The following is a 24367-nucleotide window of genomic DNA, read 5'->3' as shown; positions in this document are numbered from 1 at the left end:
AATCCAAGGTCTTCCAGGGTTCCCACGCGTCCTGGAAAACCTGGAAAACCTGGAAAACCTGGGAAACAGTTGACCAGTTTTCCAGTACTGGAAAACACCTGGAAAATAGGAGAAAAAGTAAAATGTCCTGGAAAATCACATATAGTCCTGGAAAATTATTCCAACATGGCTGCGTGCGACCTGACCCTATTAACAAAACACATCCCCATTCATTGAAAGTTGAGTTCACGCTGTGCTGGAAAAGACAGCGACACTGCACAACTTTTTTCACATCTTTTCTCCCTCACTTGGTCATAATCATGCATTCACAGAAAACGGGGATATATTGTTTTTGTTTTATGGTACATGAACCTTGTGGAGTGCTCTTTTGATTCAAAGAGTCTTATATTTAAGTTATAGTGTGACCAGTGGAGTCGGGCAGAGAGCTTGGGGGTCTGTGCCTCACAACTTTCTCTGCAGGCTGAGAGCTCAATTACCGTACTTTAGCTCAGTTGTTCTCAAAGTGGGGTCCTGGGACCCCTGGGGGTCTGCGAACCATAGCGTGGCGGACCGTGAAATAATTTGAATACATTTCTAATAAATTATAAAATTGTGGTGTCATTACAAAACAGCATATACACCATTGTTATAATACCATTTGGTGGCTAGAAGGGATATGTGAGTCTTGCTACTGTTAATTTTCTGAAAGCGTTTAAGATCAATTACTTGAAAAGTATAAATGCTGTCATGTTGAGTCCACAGGGAATGAAATGACCCTCTGTTTTAAAGTATACAAGTGGGATTTACTTGATTCAAATTGAAGTGTTATCTGTTTATCACTATGGAACAGGTCTGAAGGATTTACATTGATACGTTTTACAATACAAATAGTTCCAAGGGCAACTCAGAGTGCAAATGGTAGTAAGCATGTGCTTTAGTGATGGGAAGTTCAGCTCTTTTCAGAGAGCCGGCTCTTTTAACTCGGCTCCCAAACAAGAGCCGGCTCTTTCGACTCCCGAACGGCTCTTAATTTAGGATCTTTTGTAGCCGTATGTTTTACCTCAACTTTGCAAAAAAATAATGACTTGTGTTGAAAACCCTTTTATGTACAGTGTTTTTATGAGAAGCCTTATAACCGCCCAATTTTGTGCATTTATTCTGTTACAAAACCATTCTTACCCTAATCCTAGGGTTAGGGTTAGGATTAGGTTTAGGGTTAGGGTTAGGGTTATGATTAGGGTTAGGGTTAGGGTTAGGGTTATGATTAGGGTTAGGGTTAGGGTTAGGGTTATGATTAGGGTTAGGGTTAGGGTTAGGATTAGGGTTAGGGTTAGGGTTAGGATTAGGTTTAGGGTTAGGGTTAGGGTTAGGATTAGGGTTAGGGTTAGGGTTATGATTAGGGTTATGATTAGGGTTAGGGTTAGGGTTAGGATTAGGGTTAGGGTTAGGATTAGGGTTAGGATTAGGGTTAGGGTTAGGGTTATGATTAGGGTTATGATTAGGGTTAGGGTTAGGGTTAGGATTAGGGTTAGGGTTAGGGTTAGGATTAGGTTTAGGGTTAGGGTTAGGGTTAGGATTAGGTTTAGGGTTAGGGTTAGGGTTATGATTATGATTAGGGTTAGGGTTAGGATTAGGTTTAGGGTTAGGGTTAGGATTAGGTTTAGGGTTAGGGTTAGGGTTAGGATTAGGTTTAGGGTTGGGGTTAGGGTTAGGGTTATGATTAGGGTTAGGGTTAGGATTAGGGTTAGGGTTTAGGGTTAGGGTTAGGATAAGGGTGAGGGTTGTGATTAGGGTTAGGGTTAGGGTTAGGGTTAGGATTAGGGTTAGGGTTAGGATTAGGGTTAGGGTTAGGGTTATGATTAGGGTTAGGGTTAGGGTTAGGATTAGGGTTAGGGTTAGGGTTATGATTAGGGTTGGGGTTAGGGTTAGGGTTAGGGTTAGGGTTAGGATTAGGATTAGGGTTAGGGTTAGGATTAGGGTTAGGGTTATGATTAGGGTTAGGGTTAGGATTAGGGTTAGGATTAGGGTTAGGGTTATGATTAGGGTTAGGTTTAGGGTTAGGATTAGGGTTAGGGTTAGGGTTAGGGTTAGGGTTATGATTAGGGTTAGGGTTAGGATTAGGGTTAGGGTTAGGGTTAGGATTAGGGTTAGGGTTAGGGTTAGGGTTAGGATTAGGGTTAGGATTAGGGTTAGGGTTAGGGTTAGGGTTAGGGTTAGGATTAGGGTTAGGGTTATGATTAGGGTTAGGGTTAGGGTTAAGATTAGGTTTAGGATTAGGGTTAGGGTTAGGATTAGGGTTAGGATTAGGGTTAGGGTTAGGGTTGTGATTAGGGTTAGGGTTAGGATTAGGGTTAGGGTTAGAGTTAGGGTTAGGGTTAGGGTTAGGGTTAGGGTTAGGATTAGGGTAAGGGTTGGGGTTAGGATTAGGGTTAGGGTTAGGGTTAGGGTTAGGGTTACGATTAGGGTTAGGGTTAGGGTTAGGGTTATGATTAGGGTTAGGGTTAGGGTTAGGGTTAGGATTAGGGTTAGGGTTAGGGTTAGGGTTATGATTAGGGTTAGGGTTAGGATTAGGGTTAAGGTTAGGATTAGGGTTAGGGTTAGGGTTAGGATTAGGGTTAGGGTTAGGGTTAGGGTTAGGATTAGGGTTAGGGTTAGGATTAGGATTAGGGTTAGGGTTAGGGTTAGGGTTAGGATTAGGGTTAGGGTTAGGGTTAGGATTAGGGTTAGGATTAGGGTTAGGGTTAGGGTTAGGGTTAGGATTAGGATTAGGGTTAGGATTAGGGTTAGGATTAGGGTTAGGGTTAGGGTTAGGGTTAGGGTTAGGATTAGGGTTAGGGTTCGGATTAGGGTTAGGGTTAGGATTAGGGTTAGGGTTAGGGTTAGGATTAGGGTAGGGTTAGAACCAGAACCAAACTCAAGCAAACAGAACCGGAACCAAACTCAAGCAAACCGAACCAGAACCGAACCAGACCCGAATCAGAACCGAACCGGAACCATACCAGAACTGAACCAGACCCGAACCAGAACCGAACCAGAACCGTACCAGAACTGTCCCAGAACCGAACCAGAACCATACCAGAACCAAACTAGAACCGAACCAGAACCGTACCAGAACCGAACCAGAACCGATCCAGAACCGAACCAGAACCATACCAGAACCGAACCAGAACCGAACCAGAACCGAACCAGAACCATACCAGAACCGAACCAGAACCATACCAGAACCATACCAGAACCGAACCAGAACTAAACCAGAACCATACCAGAACCATACCAGAACCGAACCAGAACCGTACCAGAACCGTACCAGAACCATACCAGAACCATACCAGAACCGAACCAGAACCGTACCAGAACCGAACCAGAACCATACCAGAACTGAACCAGAACCGAACCAGAACCATACCAGAACCATACCAGAACCGAACCAGAACCGAACCAGAACCAACCGAACACAAGCAAACAGATCCAGAACCAAACTCAGGCAAACAGAACCAGAACCAGAACCAAATTCAAGCAAACGGAACCAGAACCAAACTCAAGCAAACAGAACCAGAACTAAACTGGAGCAAACATTATTAATGTCCTCAGGTTGGCATAGAGCAAAATCAGATGCCTCAGCTTGGATGGGCTGATCCGATTTCTCCTCTCAGTGAGTATTTGCCCGGTCTTTAAGAAGACTCTCTCTGAAGGAACAGATGTAGCCACGATACACAGCCTCCCCTCCATCACCTGTATCCTATATCCTCACATGTGATTGGCCGCACGGCCGCCATGCTGACCAATCAAAACAAAGTTCTGCTGTGAGCAGAGCTGGGGCTGAGCACTGAGAGAGCTAAGCAGAGAAAGGAACAAACTGGGAGCCGGCTCTGTCTTGATGCGAGCCGGCTCTTCTGACTCACTATAAAGCATCGGCTCTCAGAGCCACAGCTTCTGATCATGACACATCATTAATGTGCTTAATCTGTGTTACAATTATGAGGGGGTCCTTGGACAATTTCTCACCTGTAAGGGGTCCCTGGCTCCAAAAAGTTTCAGAACCCCTGCTCTAGCTAGTAGGAGTGCAAACTCCCGATAGTGAAAACAAACAGAACAAAAAGAGCGACACAGCTGCACAGAAACTCCACGCTGAAGACATCACTGGTCATAATAGACATCGCCGTGCAGGAAGACAGTTTACATTTTTTTAAATCTCAGAGAGATCTTCAAATACAGAGTGCGTCTTCACACCGGTGCGATTTTTTTCAGAGTTTACGGTAACTCAAATAAAAAAACGTGACATTTGCTTTGTTTTATATGGACCACTTAGCAGGATGAATATCATGATTAAGCAGGTATATTTTGAGTTTGAGTTGAGTTGAGAAACATTTGTGGCCATTTTTGTCATTCAGTTCTATTTAGGTCTTTAATGCACTGATCCTCTGATCATTATTATTATTTCATTATTTCAGTAAGGCAGCTTCCTGATTCCTTTGCTGGCTCTTTTGTTTTTTCTTAGCTCATTTTATATTTTTTGAGAAAAGAGAAAGCTGAGATGTTGCCACTCATTGTTACTTGGTTGCACTAATAAAGTGCAGTGCTGTACATCTGTGGTTGCATTATTCTATTATCAATTTGCCATAATTCTTAAGTATGTAACAGATGATTTCATTGATAGCCATAGACTACATGTCTTTCAATGAAGACTTCCACTGAGAGGAACATATTAGACTATTTAGGAACTAAATTTAGACTGTCATACCAGCTTGATCATCAATGAAAATGATCTCTGGAAAAGAGTGGGAACCCTGTCTTCACTGTGCAACCAAATAGTGCAAGTGCAAACTTTGCCCTTTCAAACTAGCATGTCTAGATCAGATGTAAACATACTGTATATTTTTTATTTTGCACAGTCATGCATTTCCCTCTATGCACAGTTCCCAGTGGCTAATTTGGCTTGAAATACCCATCCTTACCAATCAATCAATCAATCAATCAATCAATCAATCAATCTTTATTTATATAGCGCCAAATAACAACAAATGTTATCTGAAGACTCCTCCCAAACAGAGCAGGTCTAGACCGTACTCTCTGTTCTATTATTAACAAAGACCCAACATCAAGACAAGATAAGGGTTACCAATAATCCTTCCCACACCAGTGTTATTAGAAATTTAGATACCATAGATGGCCCAAATTAAAGACAACCACCTTTCTAAGACTAGTTTTAGTAAAACATTTTGAAGACCAAATCGAGATTTTATAAAGAAAACAATTTTGTGATAGATTGTGATAATACAAATACTTTAAATGTCTTTTAAAATGATCATGACACTTTTAAATGGAAGGGGAATGAAGTACTCAGAACATTAATACCATAAGAACTGAAAGATTTGAAAGATGCATTCTTTGGCTTCAGTTTGAAGAAGGGTTTGTAAGAAATATGAAGTCATGGGACAACTTTGGTTGAAGAAATGTACAATTAGTGGTCTCAGGGTCTACATGCTGAAGATGAATGTTGTCCACACCCCATTGATAAGGTTGGTTCCACAGTTAATTGCAAATGGAAAAATTTAGATGTGAATCAAAACCAAACCGTGAAATCCTGATGTCCACAAAGATGTCAGATCAAATGCACGGTCACGTTTGTTCAAGACTCAGTTTGTTAAAGCATGAAAAGTGATGCAATTCTTAAAGACCTGAGCCTTTTATTTTTATAAGGACAAAGCCAGCCTCCCCTCCCATCCCCTAAAAAGAAAGGTGACAGAAAAACAGTGATGTTTCAGTATAGTTTGTCAGCTCTTCACTCACCACTTTTGTGAAGCTGTAGCAGCACGGCTCAAGGTGTGGGAAACTGAGAGATAAAAAAGATGGAAATTCATTCCTTTGTGTGTGGAGGCCTAAATGTGTGTGTATGTATTTGTGCACATGTAAGTGTGTGATGTCTCGGTGTGTCACCGGGTCTCGTCTTTCCCCTTCACTGCACCCCGACAGCGGTGTCAAACAAGGCCTCATATGATCTGTGTATGTCTTTGAGAAGATGTGTGTGTATGTGTCTGGGTTGATGGTGTTTTTATTCTTCTTTCTAACCCTGTTCACCTCGGATCCCTCGGGTGTTCCAGGGTCTTGCCTAATGGACAGTCTCGCCCTGCTAAGCTGGCCTTTGGCTTGGGCACTGAGCTGGACGCCTAACTAGGCCTCTTTGTTGCTCATGGGTCCTGATTGCGCTGACCTCTGGGCTGGCTTCCTGGGAGAAGCAGGGTGGTGGTGGAGAGGAAAGAGGCGAGCAGGGGAAGTGTTTTTACGCGCCGTTGCTCACATCTTCTCCAGCATCGCCCAGTGACTGGCAAAAAAAGAGAGCTGTGGTGTGTTTTGGCAGTGGAGTAAAGAGCTGCTGGCTGCTTGTGTTTCTCAAGCTGCAGGTGGACAGTAGTGGTTTCAGCTACACCCATCCAAGAGCTTTCCCTGCCAGCTGCACCTTAGACGCACATGTCTTTCCACTCCAAGCATAAAACTTCAACAGTAATGTACAGAGGATGAAAGGTCAGTGAGCAGCTAATTGTGTCTTATTGAGACTCATTTGATGTTATTTTTGGGCATTTTGCCTTTATTGGTTAGGACAGCTGAATAGAGATAGGACATGTGGGAGGCAGAGAGTGGGGGTTGACATTCAGCAAAGGGTCATGGCCACGAGTTGAACCCGCGACTGCCGCAACAAGGACTGCTGCTTCTGTACTTGGGGTGCCACATTTAGGCTGAACTAGCACCTCGATATGTATGATTTTTAAAAGGGGGCGTTTTATCCCTAAACTCTGTACAGCTTAAAGGTTATAGGTTCAATAGTTTTAACCGAGCCATGTTTTTAAAATTTTTAATTTCATATCAATCTAGAACTAGGGATGTAAATTTCAAGTATTTTCCGTGATCGATCTTTGAAAATGTAAATGATCAATTATCGATTAATCATTAAAAAAACATAAACGTTTTCCATGTCAAAAACGATGACACATTTTTCGAATTTGATTTATTTGTTAAGGGACCATGTACAATATTTAACATAAATGTCACCATTTGATGCATTGTACCAGAGTTAGCTTAAAGCTAATTTACATCTGCAGTCCCTTGGCAGGTCACAATGAAAACATCACATTGTTAAAACGCTTGCCCGCCCGCACGCACGCACGCCGCACGCACGCCGCACGCACGCCGCACGCACGCCGCACGCACGCCGCACGCACGCCGCACGCACGCCGCACGCACGCCGCACGCACGCCGCACGCACGCACGCCGCATGCACGCACGCACGCACGCAGCACGCACGCAGCACGCACGCATGCTGTGGTTGCAGTGTTGATTGTCCTTTAGCAGACTGTAGCTGTTGGCTATGATAGAAATGTATTGAAATAGGAAATGTTAATGATCAATTATTGATTAATCATTAAAAAAAACATAAACGTTTTCCATGTCAAAAACGATGACAAATGTGTTTTTTCCCCTGAATCAAATTTTCCTTCACGACACAATGTATGTAACTCACAGTATTGAATATCTGCGGGTCGTATTGAGGTGTTCAAAATGTTAAACACGCTGAATATCAACATGTGGAGCAGGCTCATAATCTCTGTGGACATACAGTCATAAAAGTGAAGGCTCAGACTTCAACAAGGGAACTGAACAGAAACATGTTTCAGACTCTCAGTGTCCAGTTTTCTGTCTCTGAGATAAATAATCATGTGAACGTGGTCAGGTGTCAGCCGGGAATGCAACCGGGTCATAATCAGTCCGGTGGCGGAGAAAAAAAGCGCTCATGGAGACCTGTCACTCAGCCGCAGCCCCCAGCTGAGCGTCTCTGCTGTGAACAACACCTTCAGTCAGCTTATTCACATTGAAACATGCTTTAAACTCAAAGGATTAGTTGTTGACATCCCTATCTAGAACCAAACAAACCTCAGTGGTCTGATCGTGTCTTCAGCTTCTGCCTGCATGTTGTGTCTTCTTTTTGTACGCACTTTTGTTGCATTGTAATTAAATGGCAGCATCAACAAACAATGCGATTGTGTGGAACATGGATGCCTTTGCTTTCAGTTGCAAAAAAAATCAAGCCTTCTTATGTAGCTTTTGATTTAGATTGGTTTCGGCAAGATTACATCAAGTCAATCTTCCTAAGGCATCTTCCAAGTTTTTACCCCATAATTTAGCTCTTGGAAGTCTTGGCTCTCTCCTCCAAGTTTCTACTCTATCCACTGCCCTATCTCTTGAAATCCAAGCTTCACTTAAAGCACTTCTTTATCAGAGTGTTTTATTCTTTTAACCAACACATGTGTAACTCTTGCTGACCACATGGCCACCGTAGGGGAACAAAGATTAGAAAAGGGAATAGAGAGTGACGTGCTAAAACAAAGTTCCACCTAGTTTGTTTCATAATGAAATCTTAGCCTTCGCATCCATTTGTCAGAGCTTAGTTTAATGTAAGAAAACAGGTTCACTGTGACTCTGTAGAACACATTTTCATATTGATACCAAGCGGCAACCTCCGGTCTAAAAATATGAGTCCAATGCAGAAGTGTTAAAAACTGCAGTTCATTGAGGATCTGCTTGAGGCTGGCTCCGGAAGTACCGGAGACCACATACACACCAATTCAAAGAAGACTATCTTACAGTAGAAATAAACATGTTTACAGCCTGGTACAAAAGACCAGTGTAGTCTGGATATCTCATTTCTCGATCGGCACACACCGAATTGAGGTGAATTTTTTTCTAACGCGGCAATTTCGAAGAGATTACGAGTCTTCCAATGAGAGGCACAGCTGACTTGATTGACAGGCGGGAACACTGTATTGTTTTTTATTTTTTATTTGATTTATTTGTTAAGGGACCATGTACAATATTTAACATAAATGTCACCATTTGATGCATTGTACCAGAGTTAGCTTAAAGCTAATTTACATCTGCAGTCCCTTGGCAGGTCACAATTAAAACATCACAATGTTAAAACGCTTGCAAGCACGCCGGACACACGCCGCACGCACGCACGCCGCACGCACGCCGCACGCACGCACGCACGCACGCACGCCGCACGCCGCACGCCGCACGCACGCACGCCGCACGCGGCTCGCGGCACGCCGCACGCACGCACGCCGCACGCGGCACGCCGCACGCACGCACGCCGCACGCTGTGGTCGCAGTGTTGATTGTCCTTTAGCAGACTGTAGCTGTTGGCTAGGAGGCGCAAAGCCCGCTTTTTTTACTAGGGATGCACCGATCCTACTTTTAGGTATCTGCAAATACCGATACTAGCCGATCTGATCCTGGTATTGATTTAAAGATCTCTATTCCTTAATGTGAGGATAGAATCATGTTTTGGCAACTTCAGGCTTTTCTGACTTGATGGCGAACTGTACCTGGGTTCCAAATGCTAAACCAGAGGCTGGAATCCCTTCATTTCAAGGATCTGGAGCAATTAAATCCAACAACCTGTCCGTGTTTTCACACTTTGAATCCATTAATAGAAGGTTTCTTGCTTCTTTGCAGTCGGCTACAGGTACAGCGCGACTGCCATCCGTCGAAACATTACCGCTGCACATGTTGCAAGTGTCCGGCGGAGTTGTTAGCAAAAGAAGTGTGGCATGCAGCTAATCTGCAGAGCCTCTGTAGTTATCCTCCATCAGGCTCCGCCAGGCAAAAATGCACAGACCGGTCGGCGCTGATGACGTAGGAGACGCACATGGCTGTTGTAAACACAGAAAAGCATAGAACTAAGATGAATAGATCTGCCATATGGATCGGCACTATGTATCGGCCCTTTGTCACCGATATCCGATCTAGTTTTTAGAGTCTGATCAAGCCGATATCCGATACCAAGATCGGATCGGTGCATCCCGCCTCTTTACATCACAATCGCTCGACAGCAGCTATATAGCTCCCGCCGCTGATTGGTCTCAACACAGTGCTTCAGAAACAGATGGGTGATGTCACGGATACTACGCCCATATTTCATACAGTCTATGATTGATCCGTGTGAGTGCTGCCAAACTGCCTCAGTGTGAAGAGTGAGTGCATCTACTTTGAAACAGGTCATCCCTGCAACCAGAACACTCACCGTATCAGACGCCACATGCTATCACACATTTAACCATGTGGCTTAATTGGTATGCATGCTTCCTGAACTCCACCACCCGATTCAACCAGCAGCCACCAGAGATAGAAAGAACAAATAGGATATTGTGTAAAAGGAGAGATGGACGGAGAGAGGGAGGGGAATGAGGATGAGGAGGGTGCTGCGTTGACCTGACCCCCCTCCGCTAGATTCCATGTACATCTGTCAATGAGACGTCCACGGCCAAATGTTTAGGAGGCGGTGTTGCACTGCTGCCCCCCCCCCCCCCGCTGAGCTTCACTATATACATGCTTTGTGTGTGTGTGAGTGTGTGTTTGCGTATGTGTGTGTAATGCCATGTGTTAGAGGCAGGCCCACATCAGGGTTCATACAGTCGAGCTAAGCCCAGTGGGAGCTGAAAGCTTAAAGAAGGAAATCCCCCCCCTGGCTGCTTGGTGCACGCACGCACACACACACACACATGCGTGCACAAACATGCACGCACACAAACACACACACACACACACACACACACACACACACACACACACACACACACACACACACAGTCTCTCTCTCTATCCCTCTCCTCCTGGCACGTCATTAATGAAGCCCATGCTTGTATGTTTGGGGCATATGCAGCTCTCTTGGCCCAACACTACAAGTGTGTGGATGCGAATGTGTGTGTGAGTGTGTGTGTGTGTGTGTGTGTGTGTGTGTGTGTTAGGGAGTGAGACATCTCCCCCTATCACATGGTAATATATTCAGTGGAAGATCTCTGCAGAGGCATAATACTGCCGCTCTCCCCTGTCTGAGCCCATCTGTGATACGTAGAAAGGACATCAGCAGGACAGGTTATTAGCACCGGAATAATGCACACTGTTATTGTTGACGCCACATATTTATTCTCCCAGCAATATGCCCTCTCACCCCATAACATAAATACACCCATTGTGGAGAAAGCAGGATATAAATGAGTGCAATACAATGGATGGCATGTATACTACCCTGGTGGAATGCTATATTGGAGGCGACTCATTAACAGCTGATGGACGGGGGATGACTTAGGGGCCGGACAGTAGGGGGGTAAGGGGATGTTATGCTTCCTGTTAACACAAATTGTTGAATTCATCACACATGTGCGTTATAGCCTAAAGAGAAACACAAGAATTTACCCACCCTTATTAAACTTGAGCAAGGACACCCTGAGTGTAAACGCAGCGCCTTCTGGGATGCAAATTTTCAAGTGACGTCTCCGTACAGCAGATAGCAGATATGAGGTGTTGAAGGAGGTCAGTGAAAATGGGTGCTGCTGCAGTTCCGAGGCCAAACAAGACCTCTTTATTTCGCCCTCGCCTTTCGCTTCGATGTCGTCCCCCGGGATCCACAAGTGCAGATTTGAAAATGACAAATATTTCCCACTAACAGGATTCCGTCTTGCAACAGAGGTGGCAAATACACAAATGAATGTAAGAGTACCGTGTACCTGACAGGTTTTGGCAAGAGCTAGGAGAGGCCAGAAGATCAATCTGCCACCTTCAACACCTCCTGGAATAGAGCTCTGGTAACATGGGACCATTGTTAACCAAAATAACCTCCCTTAGCGAGGAGCGGGCGGACGCTCTGCAGCAGAGGGGTCACCGCGGAGAAGAACTTGTGGGAAGGATTAAAAAAACTGTCCAGAAATACAAACTCCCTCTTCCCCTCCGTCTCCCGCTCCTATCAGCTGGGAAAGAGTGAGCATGAATGTGAAAATGTAACGCCCCCGTGTCAATTTGAAAGTCCACCTTATCCGCTCATGTGCCCCTCCACCTCTCTCCATCACCCGCCCTCCCCCTCCCTCTCCAGCTTCCCCCCTCTCCAGCAGCTCTGGTGCTTTGGTCCGGCTTTGAAGGCCGTTCTTATTACTGGCACAGAGCGCAGGTCAGAATGGCAAGCCGGCAGCATACTATTAAAGCCTAATGAAAGAAATCTCTGCAGGGTCTGAGGTCTGCAGCGGCCAGAGGAGGCTGTTCCTCTGCCCATTGTTCTCCGGCTCCTCTCCTCTCTATTCTGTAGGTTTTATTTTCTTCCTACAGAATGGTGTCTCTATCTCTGTCTCTAAATCTGGATTCTCTTCCATCTCCCCCTGTCACGGTCTCTGTCTCATTTTTTGTGTTTTCCTTTGAGCCTCTCTTACTCTGCAAGTTTCACACTTCCTGCATTTGCACCAGATGATGTTTTCACTCCTAGTTTTTTCATCGCCCCACCCCAAAAGAAAATAAATGGGCTGATATAATCAAAATATAAAGACTCACAAGATGAACATTTTTTATAAGAAGCCATCTTGAAAATGATATTTGCTATGATATAAATGTATTGAAATAGTTTCAACTCAGTCCTACCAGAATCTGCGTTTATTTATGCCCCATCTAAAGAAAGGTCAAAGGTCACAGTCTACTGCACAAGTCTGATCCTGCTCAGGAAACAGATAAATGGAAGAAAAGGGGAAAGAGACAACAGCTGTCCTAATGGGTATCAACTAGGGATGCACCTTTCAAGAATTTTCCATGATCGATCTTCGGAAATGTTAATGATCAATTATCGATTAATTGTTGGCATCCCAAGTATCAACCCTCATATCTCTGTTCCCAGGTCTGTTCATAGCACCAAATGTTCTGTCACATGACTGTTCATGGTTTCATTTTTACTTTCAACAAATGTGGGATTATTCTCTTCTTATTTGGAGAGTTTGAGAATTAACTTTCTGAGAGATCTCAGTTTCGTCAAAGAAGTCTGAGTGTACCAGTTATTACCAGAGATAAGAGGTGTCCAACAAGGACCAGTTCTGGGACCTCTTTAAGTAACCCTAAATCACAAATGAATAATATTTAACATATTAATATTTAATAAAAATGATAATAGAATATCTCTATAATACAAGATATCATCAATTCTACGCAGATGATACTGTTTTCTATTGTTTGAAGCCGGAGGTTGCCGCTTGGTTAATCTGCAGGGAGGATTGAAGGCTGGTGGTGCGAGCTCTGCTATTGTTAGCCCCATTGTTTTGCCTGCAGACTGTGTGATCCTGTGTTAAGCAGTGTTCAATACATAGTGCTCAGTTTTGACTTTTTCCTGAGTGTTTTTTCACCTTTAGACTAATTGTTCACACGATTAGGATATTGGTTACTTCGGAACATCCTCAGCTTTTGAAAGCTTTAAATGAAGGAAATGAGACAGTCTTGGTGCACTTGACTGGACAACAGTTCCCTACCAAACTTTCGTTTTAGTTTAATGTCTCCAGTTCTGTAAGTTTACCCTAAACTTGAAAATCCTGAAGACCAATAATCTCATATTTTATACACATTTATAGACACTGATCTCAAACCACTTTAGTACAGTGTGCAACTGTTTTCACTGAATATTGTCCTTTTCTTTTTGGCTTTGGTACTGCAATTTTCTGTATCCCAGCACCATTGCCATACAAGTTTGGGAAACTTGGTTCTGAATCTGTGTTGTTTGCATTGATGTGCATCCCCTTCTGAGGTTAAGATCTTTACTACCAGTGACGTGCAGCACTGTCCGCTCACTGAAGATCCTGCTTTTGTATCCTGAGTTAAGAAAGTAATTTTCAGGAAGATGTAGCAGGCTGGTAAAAATTATTGGAATAAGCTGCTGTATAGATCGTTTAACCAATTTAGACCGGATGCAACGTATCCGCGTATTTACCTTTAAGGCCGGATGCGACATATACGTGGTTATCCCTTTAAAGGTGACATATCACGCTTTTTTCATCAATATATATTGGTCTAAGAGGTCCCCAAAACATGTCTTTAAAGTTTATGCTCAAGAAAACACTTTGAAATCAGATTTTGGTCTGCCTGAAAAACCCTCTTCTTCAGCCCTCCTCAGAACACTCTGTTTTCTCTCTGACCACGCCCCCTCAGGAAGTTGATGTGCCTCGGCTCTCCAGCACGTTGATCTAATGTTTACATGTTGGCTGAATATACACGGCTGCTCACAGACCCGCGTTACTTCAACCCTCTGAATCTGATCCAGAATCTGATCCTGACGGAGAGGCGCCTGTAGCAGGACCTTTCTGAAGGATTGGTCACAGATTTAGTGTTTCTTGTTGTTTTATTTGTCAGTATGTTGACGTGTGTCTTGGTTCACAGCTACAGCTACAACATGTAGCTATGTGGCTATGCTAACTAGCGCTAGCACTTATCCATGACAAATAAAAATCATCCACTAGATCTTCAAATCTGCAGACGTGGGGAGTAAAACCGACCTTTGTGTTTATTAAGACAGCCTACAACTAGCATGCCTCCCTCCTAAGCTCCTTGTTAGCACACATGTGTGCAGGGAATGAAAAACGGAGGAGGGGTTGAGTTGTATTTTATACAGTCTATGGGCTGAACAAGCTCCGAGCTCTGACTCCGTGACAGACCGGATATTGTTGTGACGTAACAAAAACACTGAAGTCTGAAACGGCTCGTTTCACACACATTTACAGAAAGGTGGAGAAATCAGAACAGGGGCAGAATGGATTTTTTTCATTCTCGGGGGGTTTGTAGACAGGGAAACATATTTCAGGTAGAGAACCATTAAAAAGTCCATTTTGCATGATATGTCACCTTTAAGACTGGATGCAACGTGTAGGTCATTTCAGACGGTGTCATCATTTTCAAGAGATGTGACTAATGAATGCGCTGTGATTCGCTGAAATACACATGACGGGAATGATGTGCATGTTTTGGGATTTTTTTTACGAAGACATGTGACCAATGAAATGCGCTTGCAGGAAAAAATATTTTCTAATCATTTTAATTTATATGTTTAATATTTTTGTTGTTTGATGATTTTTTGAAAAATTTTAATGCACATAAGAGCAAAATAATGATATTCCAATTAAAGCCCAATTTCTAAACTATCAAATGGGTTTCATTTCATGTTTCTATCTGCTCCAGAGGCTGAGATATAAAGGTTTTAGTGAAATTTGACAACTCAGATTTTTTTCCAGAAAATCTTCAGGTTTTCAGAGGTTGTGTACAATTTATGCTTAGGTTTTTAAAGGCGTTTTAGGTCTTAATGGGTTAAAGCATTAGAGGTATATATTGTAAGCTTCAGTACGACACTAGATTTATCTTCAGTGACTTCTTATATTTATTGGTTAAATTCTATAGATTCCACAACATATATGAGTGTGTGAATATGCTTGCATGGGAGGTATTAAAATCCACACAGAATGGAGAAATGTGATTTAGTCGCTTGTTTTGTTTGCTTGTAAGAAGCATGAAGAGCTCATCTCATCCTCTGATGTTACCTTTTATTTAGGATTCATAAGTTAGAGTTTTTAACGGTGAAGAAGACTTAAACATTCCCTCCTTCATCTCCTCTCTCTCCCCCTTTTGTTATTGTGTTCCCTCTGTCTGTCGTTACGTCTTAATATCTTTGCCCTTGTGTTTCCTCTGTCTTTCATTCTCATTATAGCATCACGCTCGGTAACCGCTCCGTATCTGGTTCAGTTTGGGGATCACTGCAGAAGCAGGAAGTCGTTCAGGAAGTTTGTTGTTTACAGTGTAAGAGATCACAGCCCCGCTCCCTCTCTTGTCCCAGTAAAATCGCTGATGATAGTCATCAGTTCATCAGTGACTCGGTGCCAAAAATGTACATGAGTCATTTGTTTGTGACTTTGTGTTTTCATTAGTTTTGAACCTATTTTTAATCCACCATGTCTCCCCCATCAGACATTTATACCATGATACATTTTTACTCTGCATTATTTATTTTTTCCCCTCTCTCTCTCCCTCTCTCGCTCAAACCAAGGCTCAGCTGTCCTTGTGCCTTTACACATTGCAAATGAATGCATATCCATGCAAATTCTTAAAAAAGAAAGGCTGAGAATTTGAATATTTTGCTTAAAGCTGCACCCAGGTCGACCCTACCATTCGGCATTTGAAAGCAGTGTGTCTGTTTGAATACTGAGGATCTCTCTTTGTCATGTTCGCCAGAGGGGCTGGGTGAGCGAACCAGCACCGGCAGGATGGGCAGAGATCGGCTGGGTAGCTGCACACAGACAGACTAATTGGGAAAAGGGGGGCAACGGGGGGGACGAGGGGTGTTGGTAAGGGTGAGGAAAAGGTGGGGTATGCAGGAAGGAGGGAATCCAAGATGACGATAGGGGGCTTGGGAGGGGAGGTGAAAGAGGATGGAGAGCGGGGGGTGTGGAGGGACGGAGAGAGAAGGGAAGGAAGAGAGGAGGGCATAAGAGCATGCAGGAGGAAGAGGTGAAGGGAGAGTGTGTGGAGACGCTGTGGTTTCCATCGCTGATGTGTTAGTAGCCCTGCTGACTGTGTCATTATACTGTTGAAGTGCCGGCTGGATAACTAGGGTCCCTGCCTGCTGCAAACCACTGTAGCCTTAAAGCTCCATTATACCGCCTGTTTGACACATATGGAAAAGATAGCTTCACACAAACCAGTTTTCCTGCAGTCATGGAGGAAAGCGTCTCTCTAAACTTCGACCCTTAAGTTTTAAAACGTGCCTTTAGCGTCAGTTTGGGAATATTCTCAGAGACGGGAACAGTTTGAGCATTTTAGTCATTTACAGTATTTATGGAGTCAACTGGTGCATTCATGGAGATAAAACTGCAACATGTATTCACCATTAAGATGGATTGAAGCGATCTAATACTTGAGTATAGTTGCAGCAACTAGTTTGGAAATGCAAAGGTTGATAGATGCAACAGAGAATGGTCTTCCTATGATCAGCCTGAGCCTCACCCTGCTCCTGGCTTGTTTAAATTTATAGTGTCTAAGTCAATGTGGGCGGGGCTTAAATGTATGCCTGACACAATAATAAAAACCTCACTCTTTTACATATTTATTCATAAAATTCTGTGACACTGACTTAAGTTTGTTTATGTTTAAAGCTCAAACAGGACATTTAGATAAAAGTCTGATTCAGAGATGTGCTCTCTGTTTCAAGTGCATCTCATGATCGGCCTCATTACATGGGATTTTATGAGTTGTTGTAGTTCAGGGATGTTCTAAAGTGACTAATTCCCAATCATTTCAACAGAAATTTAGATTTTGACTAACTAGCTAGCCTTAAGGTAAAAAAAACCCTCTGAAAAAATGTATCTAACATGGCTAAACACAGAATCACAGAGTCTCTGGGCGAACAATCTCAAAATGTTTTGCCAAGGGTGGCTAAAGCTAGAAGAGCTAGCACCACCAGCCTTCAGTTCTCCTTGCACGTTAACATTCACACACCTGTGCTGGTTATATGCATTTCTAACAAGAAACAGTTTACACACAACTTTGTCTCCAAACTATGAGATGCAATCTGTCCTCTGTGGTTGTTTACATCCAGGTAGTAGAGCATCAGCATTATGGTGGTAGACATTAACCAGCACTACAGCTTAGACGGAGTCCTGAGGAAATGCTACATTCAAATTCATGCTAGTTTTCCGTGACTACCAACCCTAGCTTTAAATAAACCTGAGCCTAAAGGTCAACAGGAGGAGTGTGTTATAATAAATGGACGTAGCATTCATGACGTCACCCATCTGTTTCTGAAGCCCCGTTTTGAAGCCTATCGTCTGCGGGTGCTATGTTGGAAATGCTGAACTCAACCAAACCCCTGTCAAACTAGTGTGAGGTAAAGAGGCAGGCTTTGAGCCTCCTAGCCAACAGCTACAGTGTTCCCACCTGTCAATCAAGTCAGCCATGCCCTTATTTGGGCAAAACTTGTACATTCAATCCCTTCAAAAATAACAAGTTCTTAAAAATTGACCCCCGTACAGTGTGCTGAGAGAGAAATGAGCTACTCAGACTAAAAATCATGTTTTGTACCAGACTGTAAACATGTTTATTTCTGCTGTAAAGATCAGCTCCTTTGAATGGGTGTGTATGTGGTTTCTGGTGCTTTTGGAGCCAGCCTCAAGTGGACACTCAAGGAACTGCAGCATCCAACATTTCCACATAGGCCTTGATTCTCACGGCCGCTTGTGAAGTGATAAATGAAAATAACTGTGAGCACACCTGCAGAGATAACAACTGTTTGCATGTCTAGAAGAGGGACCTGACCTTGCAGCTAGATCAAAAGACTCAGAGCTCTCATGTGAAACTTTAATCCAGAACTGATCGTCCTTCAGTCAAACCTCATGCAGATGTGCAGCACTCAGACTATTTGGGGGCTTTTGACTGTGTTTTACTACCTTTCCAGCTTTAATTGATTTCTGTTTATTTCCATGTGGTCGAAAAAATCTCATCTTGCAAAAACGCCCCTTGAGTTGTGCGATCCATCACGGCGAACATCTTGCCCGCATTAATCTGAGTGATGTTATGTTTGTGTGGTAATGCAGCGCAGGCTTTCTGAATCACTCTGCACGTTCGATTCCATCACCAGGAAATAATAAATTAACTTTGACCAAGGAATAAAAGCGGGCACATCGTGCTCTGTGACGGATTATACAGTGAATCAGCTGACAGTAATGTAAAGTACATGTGAATTGTAGTAATGGGCGAACACGTGCAGAAGAATCACTGATACAGTCCTTTTATCGTCTGCTTCCAATATGGGTAGAGCAGTGCTACATGTACAAATTTGCCTGCCACCAGCCTCCAGTCCTCCTAAAACTCCTCCCTGTACGAAGGGCTCTGGGGGCCCGGCTGCACTGAACTGGGTTGAGTTACATCGGGGTAGCTGGCTAGATTGATCTGGCTGCAGTAGCCGGGGGAATATAAAGCAGGGCAGGGGCTTAAAGTCTGAGTCCCCCCAGGGAGGAGTCCTTGCTGCATGGGGAGAGGGGCATGAACTGAGCCGTTCCTCCCTCCCTCCTTCTGCTGTTGCGTCCACCAATTGAATACCTTTCCCATCTCTCCTTCCTCATGACATTCACTCTTGTCCGTCCGTCTGTCTGTCTTCCACTCTTTCTTTCGCCTCATAGTTTATTATGTTCTGCGTTATATCAGCCTCATACCTTCCCTTCTTGCATCTGAAACAGCACTTGTCTGCTTCCCTCCTCTATATTTGCAAGCATATGGGGGAAACGAATATTGCTCATGAAGTTCACACCCAAAATGAAACACCATGCCTGACGCTGAGTTAAGCATTTAATCCGTGTATAAAAGACACTTAAAAAAAAAAAATGGTTAACATCATTCTGTCCACTTGCTGTGATCTTAAAAGCTGGTTTTCCCCTTTTTTTCGTGATGGTGGGTGGCCGAGAGAGGAGGTGCACGCTCATAAATGCTCGTCTGTCAAACCTAGCCCACAGAGTATGATCTGTCAAATCCCCCCCTCCTGTACGCCCCGCTGTACGCCTGATATAAATATAACTTAACCCACCACGATTACTTCTAAAAGAATCAGGGTAGAGCTGGAATAAAAGTGAAGTTTAGGCCTATTTTTTAAGAGCATAAAAGCACGATTTTCACCCTGTGCTGCAAAGTTTGTTGCTCTTCCCTCCTGCATGCTGCTATTCAGCAGGGGGAACGGCGTAAAGCTGCACAGAGCTGCTGTGTGCTGTTGTAGTGTTGTGGTGCAGTGATAGCAGGATCGTCCGCTGGGGGAACCCAGAGTATTCTGTCTCGCTGAGTGATACCCCTGTCTCCACTCACGATAAACAGCACACACACACACACACATATATACACACACACACACATACACCAGCGTCTGCCAAGCACAGCCTAGCAGCAGATTCCTCCCCCACCACCCCTCCACATCCCCCCTCGCAAAGCTGCAAATATATTAGCTGCCTCTTTTTCTTTTGTCTTGGGAAAACGGCAAGCACAGGGAGTGTGTGTGTGCGTGTCTGTGTGTGTGTTGGAGGTAGTGGTGGGGGGCTTACTGTACTAAAAAAAGTGTGGTAGAACACCCCCCCCTTTGTGCCTTTCCTGTTTAGATATCCCCACGGTGAAGGGTCCAGTCATGGAGGGAGGGAGCGGTAGGAGGTATGATGTGAATTATCAGGTTTTATTAAGGAAACATGAGACGGACTGACGGATGAGGAAGTTGGAACAGAACCTCCGTCGACTGCAGAATAAAGCTGAGATTCATCCCAAATACCCCAAAACGTGTTCTCTCATTTACCCCGGTGCTACAGCGACATCCTCATTCTCCTCATCCTGGGATTAAATTAGATTAGACACCAGATTTAAAGACGCACATTGCATCACATAGAATTAGGACTCCTGATAGGAATGATGCTGCAAATTGTTCTCACTCCGCGACACTTCCCCGTTAGCTTTTGCACAATTCTCCAACTACTGCATCCAGTTAGTGATGAAATAACCACGCTCTCTCCCTCATTGCGTGATCCTATTGACTGAAAGTTTAATACGTCGAACAATGACCACTTCCAGTTTCCTACACGTGAGAATCGTCCGCTTTCCTCGACTTTAAATGTTATTAAATGAAGTATATTTAGATTTTGGACTCTGAGAACGACATTTGCAGACATTACCACACTCCCATGGGGATTTGTGATGGGAGGATTTTAATGCTATGTTGACATTTTGTGAGGTTTTATAAGCTCTTGAATGCATCGCTGTGAATCGTTGCAGAAAGATAGATGCAGCCCGTTTAATGAGTGAAGACAGCAGATTAAAACATTACAGCCTGTGCGGTGTCAGTGTATACCTGAGGTATATGGACTGATATGCATATAGGGTGCTGACAATGTATATATATAAATATATAAATAGAACATGTCTAGTTTCTGTGTATGTCACATTATGCACACACACACACACACACTTCCCACTGGTCCTGTATGAGATCAGAGTCTCTGCAGCCCCTTGACTGTCACTCAAACGCAGACAACTGATGTGGGCGGGGCTGTGACAACTCTCGAATCTGGCAAGTCAAATGTTTTTATTTGCAGGGAAAAGCGGGCGTATGCATGTGTGTGTGTGTGTGTGTGTGTGTGTGTGTGTGTGTGTGTATGTGTGTGTGTGCGTCTGTTTGGGTTTGTGTGCCATATGCAGTGCGCCGGGGAGGGCTCACTGGAACATATTGGTGTGCGCACATAGTGGTTAATAATAGTAGCAAACGCATACAGCGATGGCAGCTCTGATGTGTGTGACAGTTTTACAACCGCACACGCCAAGACTGTCACACACACATGCACGCACACACACACACACACACACACACAAACACACACACTCCCGCAGCAGAGACGGAGACCTCCTCTGCCACCGAGCCCTCCGTCTTTGTTGAGTTCTCAATTTTATCACAGATCCTGATTCGTAAAAACAACCACTTCCCTCCCACCTCACCTATCCTACCGTAAGCTCCATATGTAGGAAAATATGCACAGTGAAAAACATATAGCCGAGCCAAGCCACCCACCCACACACACACACACACACTCAAACACACACACAAACACATACAAATGTACATGCTTAACCACCCTCTCACATCGAATGCAAAAAGTCCTTGAAGCAGGCAGGCACATATATCATCCACTCAAATGCACAAACACACATGACACCCCTGCCCCCCATCCTCTGTCATTGCTCATTGTTGCTGTTGCTTGCTTGTCTGTGGCGATGCTTGTGTTATGCTGGGGTGGCAGCTTTAAGTTTTGATAAGGAGGGAAGGAGGAGGAGGAGGGGGGGGATCACTGACTGCTCCCCCGCGGCGAGGTCTTAGCAACAGTATGCAGCAGCAGCAGAAGACACCCAACCTGTCGTCCAGATCAGTCTCTGGGGAAGGCAGAGGGAGGGAGGGAGGGAGGGAGAGAGAGGGAGAGGTGGATGAAGCATCAATCTCAGCCTCGGACGTCTCCTGTCAGAAAGAAGAGACAGACCTCGGGCTCTGTGGCCGAGCTTGGCAGGCAGACCAAGAGAAAAGAGAGAGAGAGAGAGAGAGGGAGACAGTGGGTGAGGCCAGAGCGGAGCAGACCGCCGCTCCGTCCCCAGGATTAGTCTGAGGGGTTTGGCAGAGCCTGGCCCGAGCTTGAGAGAGAGGTAACAGAAAGACAGACGGCGAAAAGGACCAGGTGCCTGGCGCCGACTCTGGGCCAGGTTAGCAGCCAGAGGGACGAGGAGACAGAGAGGGAGAGAGAGAGAGAGAGAGGGAGGGAGAGAGAGAGAGAGACCTGGTCCTCTGTGGCTGTGTGGCTGGTCTGGAGAGGCTCACCCATATGGTGCTTCGCTCTGTTCCTGCTCCCTGTCTAAATCCATATGCTGCTGGTGGAGGAAAGGTGCCCCCCTCCACCCTCCACCCTCCACCCTCCACCCTCCACCCTCCACCCTCCACCCTCCACCCTCAGCTCTTCTACTACCTCGCTTCAAGAGCGTGCTCCCTCCCTTCACCCCCCCCCCCCCTTCAACCCACAAGGGAGGTGTTGGGAGGTAAAGCCCCGAAGGCTTGTACCCCCCTCCTACCTCTTAACCCCTCAGAGCTGCTTAGCCCATTGTCACTACAATCTGCCACCATCGCCTTAATGTTGTGTCCCCCCTCTCTCTCCTTCTCTCTTTCTTTCTCTCTCTTCCTTCATCTTTTCATCTCCCTTTGGCACCCGATAATCGATGAACTTATTAACTGCTAATTATTCAAGCTGTGGATCGAGGATCCCTCCCCATCCCTGGAAAAGAAGGGGAACCTTTCCACTCTGTTCTGCCAAATGAAGTGCTTTAGATTGCCCATTCATTTGGATTAAGTGCGTTTAGGGCTGCAGTGTTTGGGATGTGAAGACTTTGTCAGATTGCTATCAGCGGCGTTTAACATTAATCCTCGTTGTGTTCAGCCAGTTGATAGCACACAGTTAGCTGAAGCCCAGGAGATTTTTTTATATATATTGAATTACATGCTTTTTTATTTGTTTTCCTTGTGATGTGTGTTTCTCTAAACAAGTGTGTGTGTGTGTGTCTCTCTCTGTTCTGGTTTCTCAGGAGGTCCTTCAGACGATACCAAAGTTCTGCTTTCCCTTTGACGTGGAAAGGTACGATTCCTCTCCCTCTCTGCTTCCCTGTTTTAAAGCACTGACTACTCACATCACACACACACACACACACTTTAACACACTCGCACACAATCACAAATATGTAGACCTAGCGCCCCTCCCTCCTGCAGGGACACATGCTAAAAAAAAAAAGGAAATGAGATGATGTGTATTTTATGCATCACACACTTATGTTACTCTCTTTTTTTAGCAGTCAAACGCTGATTCATGACCTGTTAAAGTTTAATAACACGTGTGTTTGTGTGTTTGTTACTTTCACATCTCACACCAACAAATCAGACATTTCCTGTTCTGACTATACCTGTAAGAAAAAACACATCAGTTTGTCAACTACACCTCCAAACAACAGGATCATCAGGATAATCATGAACACAAATTTCATTAAGGATGATGCTGATGAGGTCATCGGTGGCCTGCCCGCTCTGTGTGTGTCGTGCACAGAAGCGTGTTTAATGTGTGTGTGAGTCCAGAGTCCCAGAGTCCCAGAGTCCCAGAGTCTGAGGGAGTGAATCTCTTACCACATCATATAGATCTGATCAGACCAGCAGCTCTCTGAAAGCTTATTATTTTGCAGCATGGAGAATGAAATGTTAAAATTCCCATTGTAAAGAGAGAGAGAGAGATGGAGGTAGAGAGATGAAGAGGGGGTCTGCACCGTGTTTCTCTGAAGCTGAGCTGCTGCCATCTAGTGGTGGAGCGATTTATAGAGGGTCTGTGTCTTTTTTTTCTTCTCTCCTTGGGGTTAGAAAAGCTTTTAACAGTTTTTCAAGCCGCCATAGTGGAAATATGTGACATCAGATTTGGACCCTGAGTGAAGATTTAGCTCATGGTGAGATTCAGACGGGGGAGTGAGTCACCGTCAGATCAAAGCAGAACCCAAATCTGTTTTCTTTTATTTCATTGAAATTTACAAGAATTCACTGATTTAGTGCTCCCTGTTGATTGAGGATTATTGTAAAGTTGTTTTAGTGTTTTTGGCTCTTAATGCATGCATGTGTGTGTGTGTGTGTTTTAATGTGTGTGTGTTTGAATGTGTGTCCTTTGTGTCCGGCCTCAGGGTTTCCCAGAGTCAGGTGGGGCAGAATTTCACCTTTGTGCTGACCGACATCGACAGCAAGCAGAGGTTTGGTTTCTGTCGACTCACTCAAGGCTGCCGGGTCTGCATATGTCTGCTCAGGTAACACACACACACACACATTTCAAACACGCACACACACACACACACCCCAATGTGCATATATGTTTTAGTTTTACTCTCTTAAAATTATGTTTTTTTTACCCTCATTAGCTGAATCCTGCTGCAATAATAATCACAGTTTTTTAATTACATTCATCTTCCAAAC

General features: G+C 44.4%; 1 protein-coding gene across 2 annotated transcripts in view; it reads left to right on the top strand.

The window, feature by feature from the left end:
- Positions 1–24367, top strand: part of dennd1b (DENN/MADD domain containing 1B) — a 182549-nt gene that overhangs the window by 55859 nt on the left and 102323 nt on the right. For both annotated transcript variants that reach the window (XM_034675967.1, XM_034675968.1), the window contains exons 4-5: positions 22954–23003; positions 24082–24201. In XM_034675967.1, the coding sequence (XP_034531858.1) occupies positions 22954–23003; positions 24082–24201 (170 nt within the window). The remainder of the gene's footprint in view (positions 1–22953; positions 23004–24081; positions 24202–24367) is intronic.

Source organism: Notolabrus celidotus, chromosome 2 (genome assembly GCF_009762535.1).
Source record: "Notolabrus celidotus isolate fNotCel1 chromosome 2, fNotCel1.pri, whole genome shotgun sequence".
NCBI classification, from domain to species: domain Eukaryota; kingdom Metazoa; phylum Chordata; class Actinopteri; order Labriformes; family Labridae; genus Notolabrus; species Notolabrus celidotus.
The sequence above is the reverse complement of the archived record's forward strand: the minus strand, read 5'-3'. Positions and strand labels throughout refer to the sequence as shown.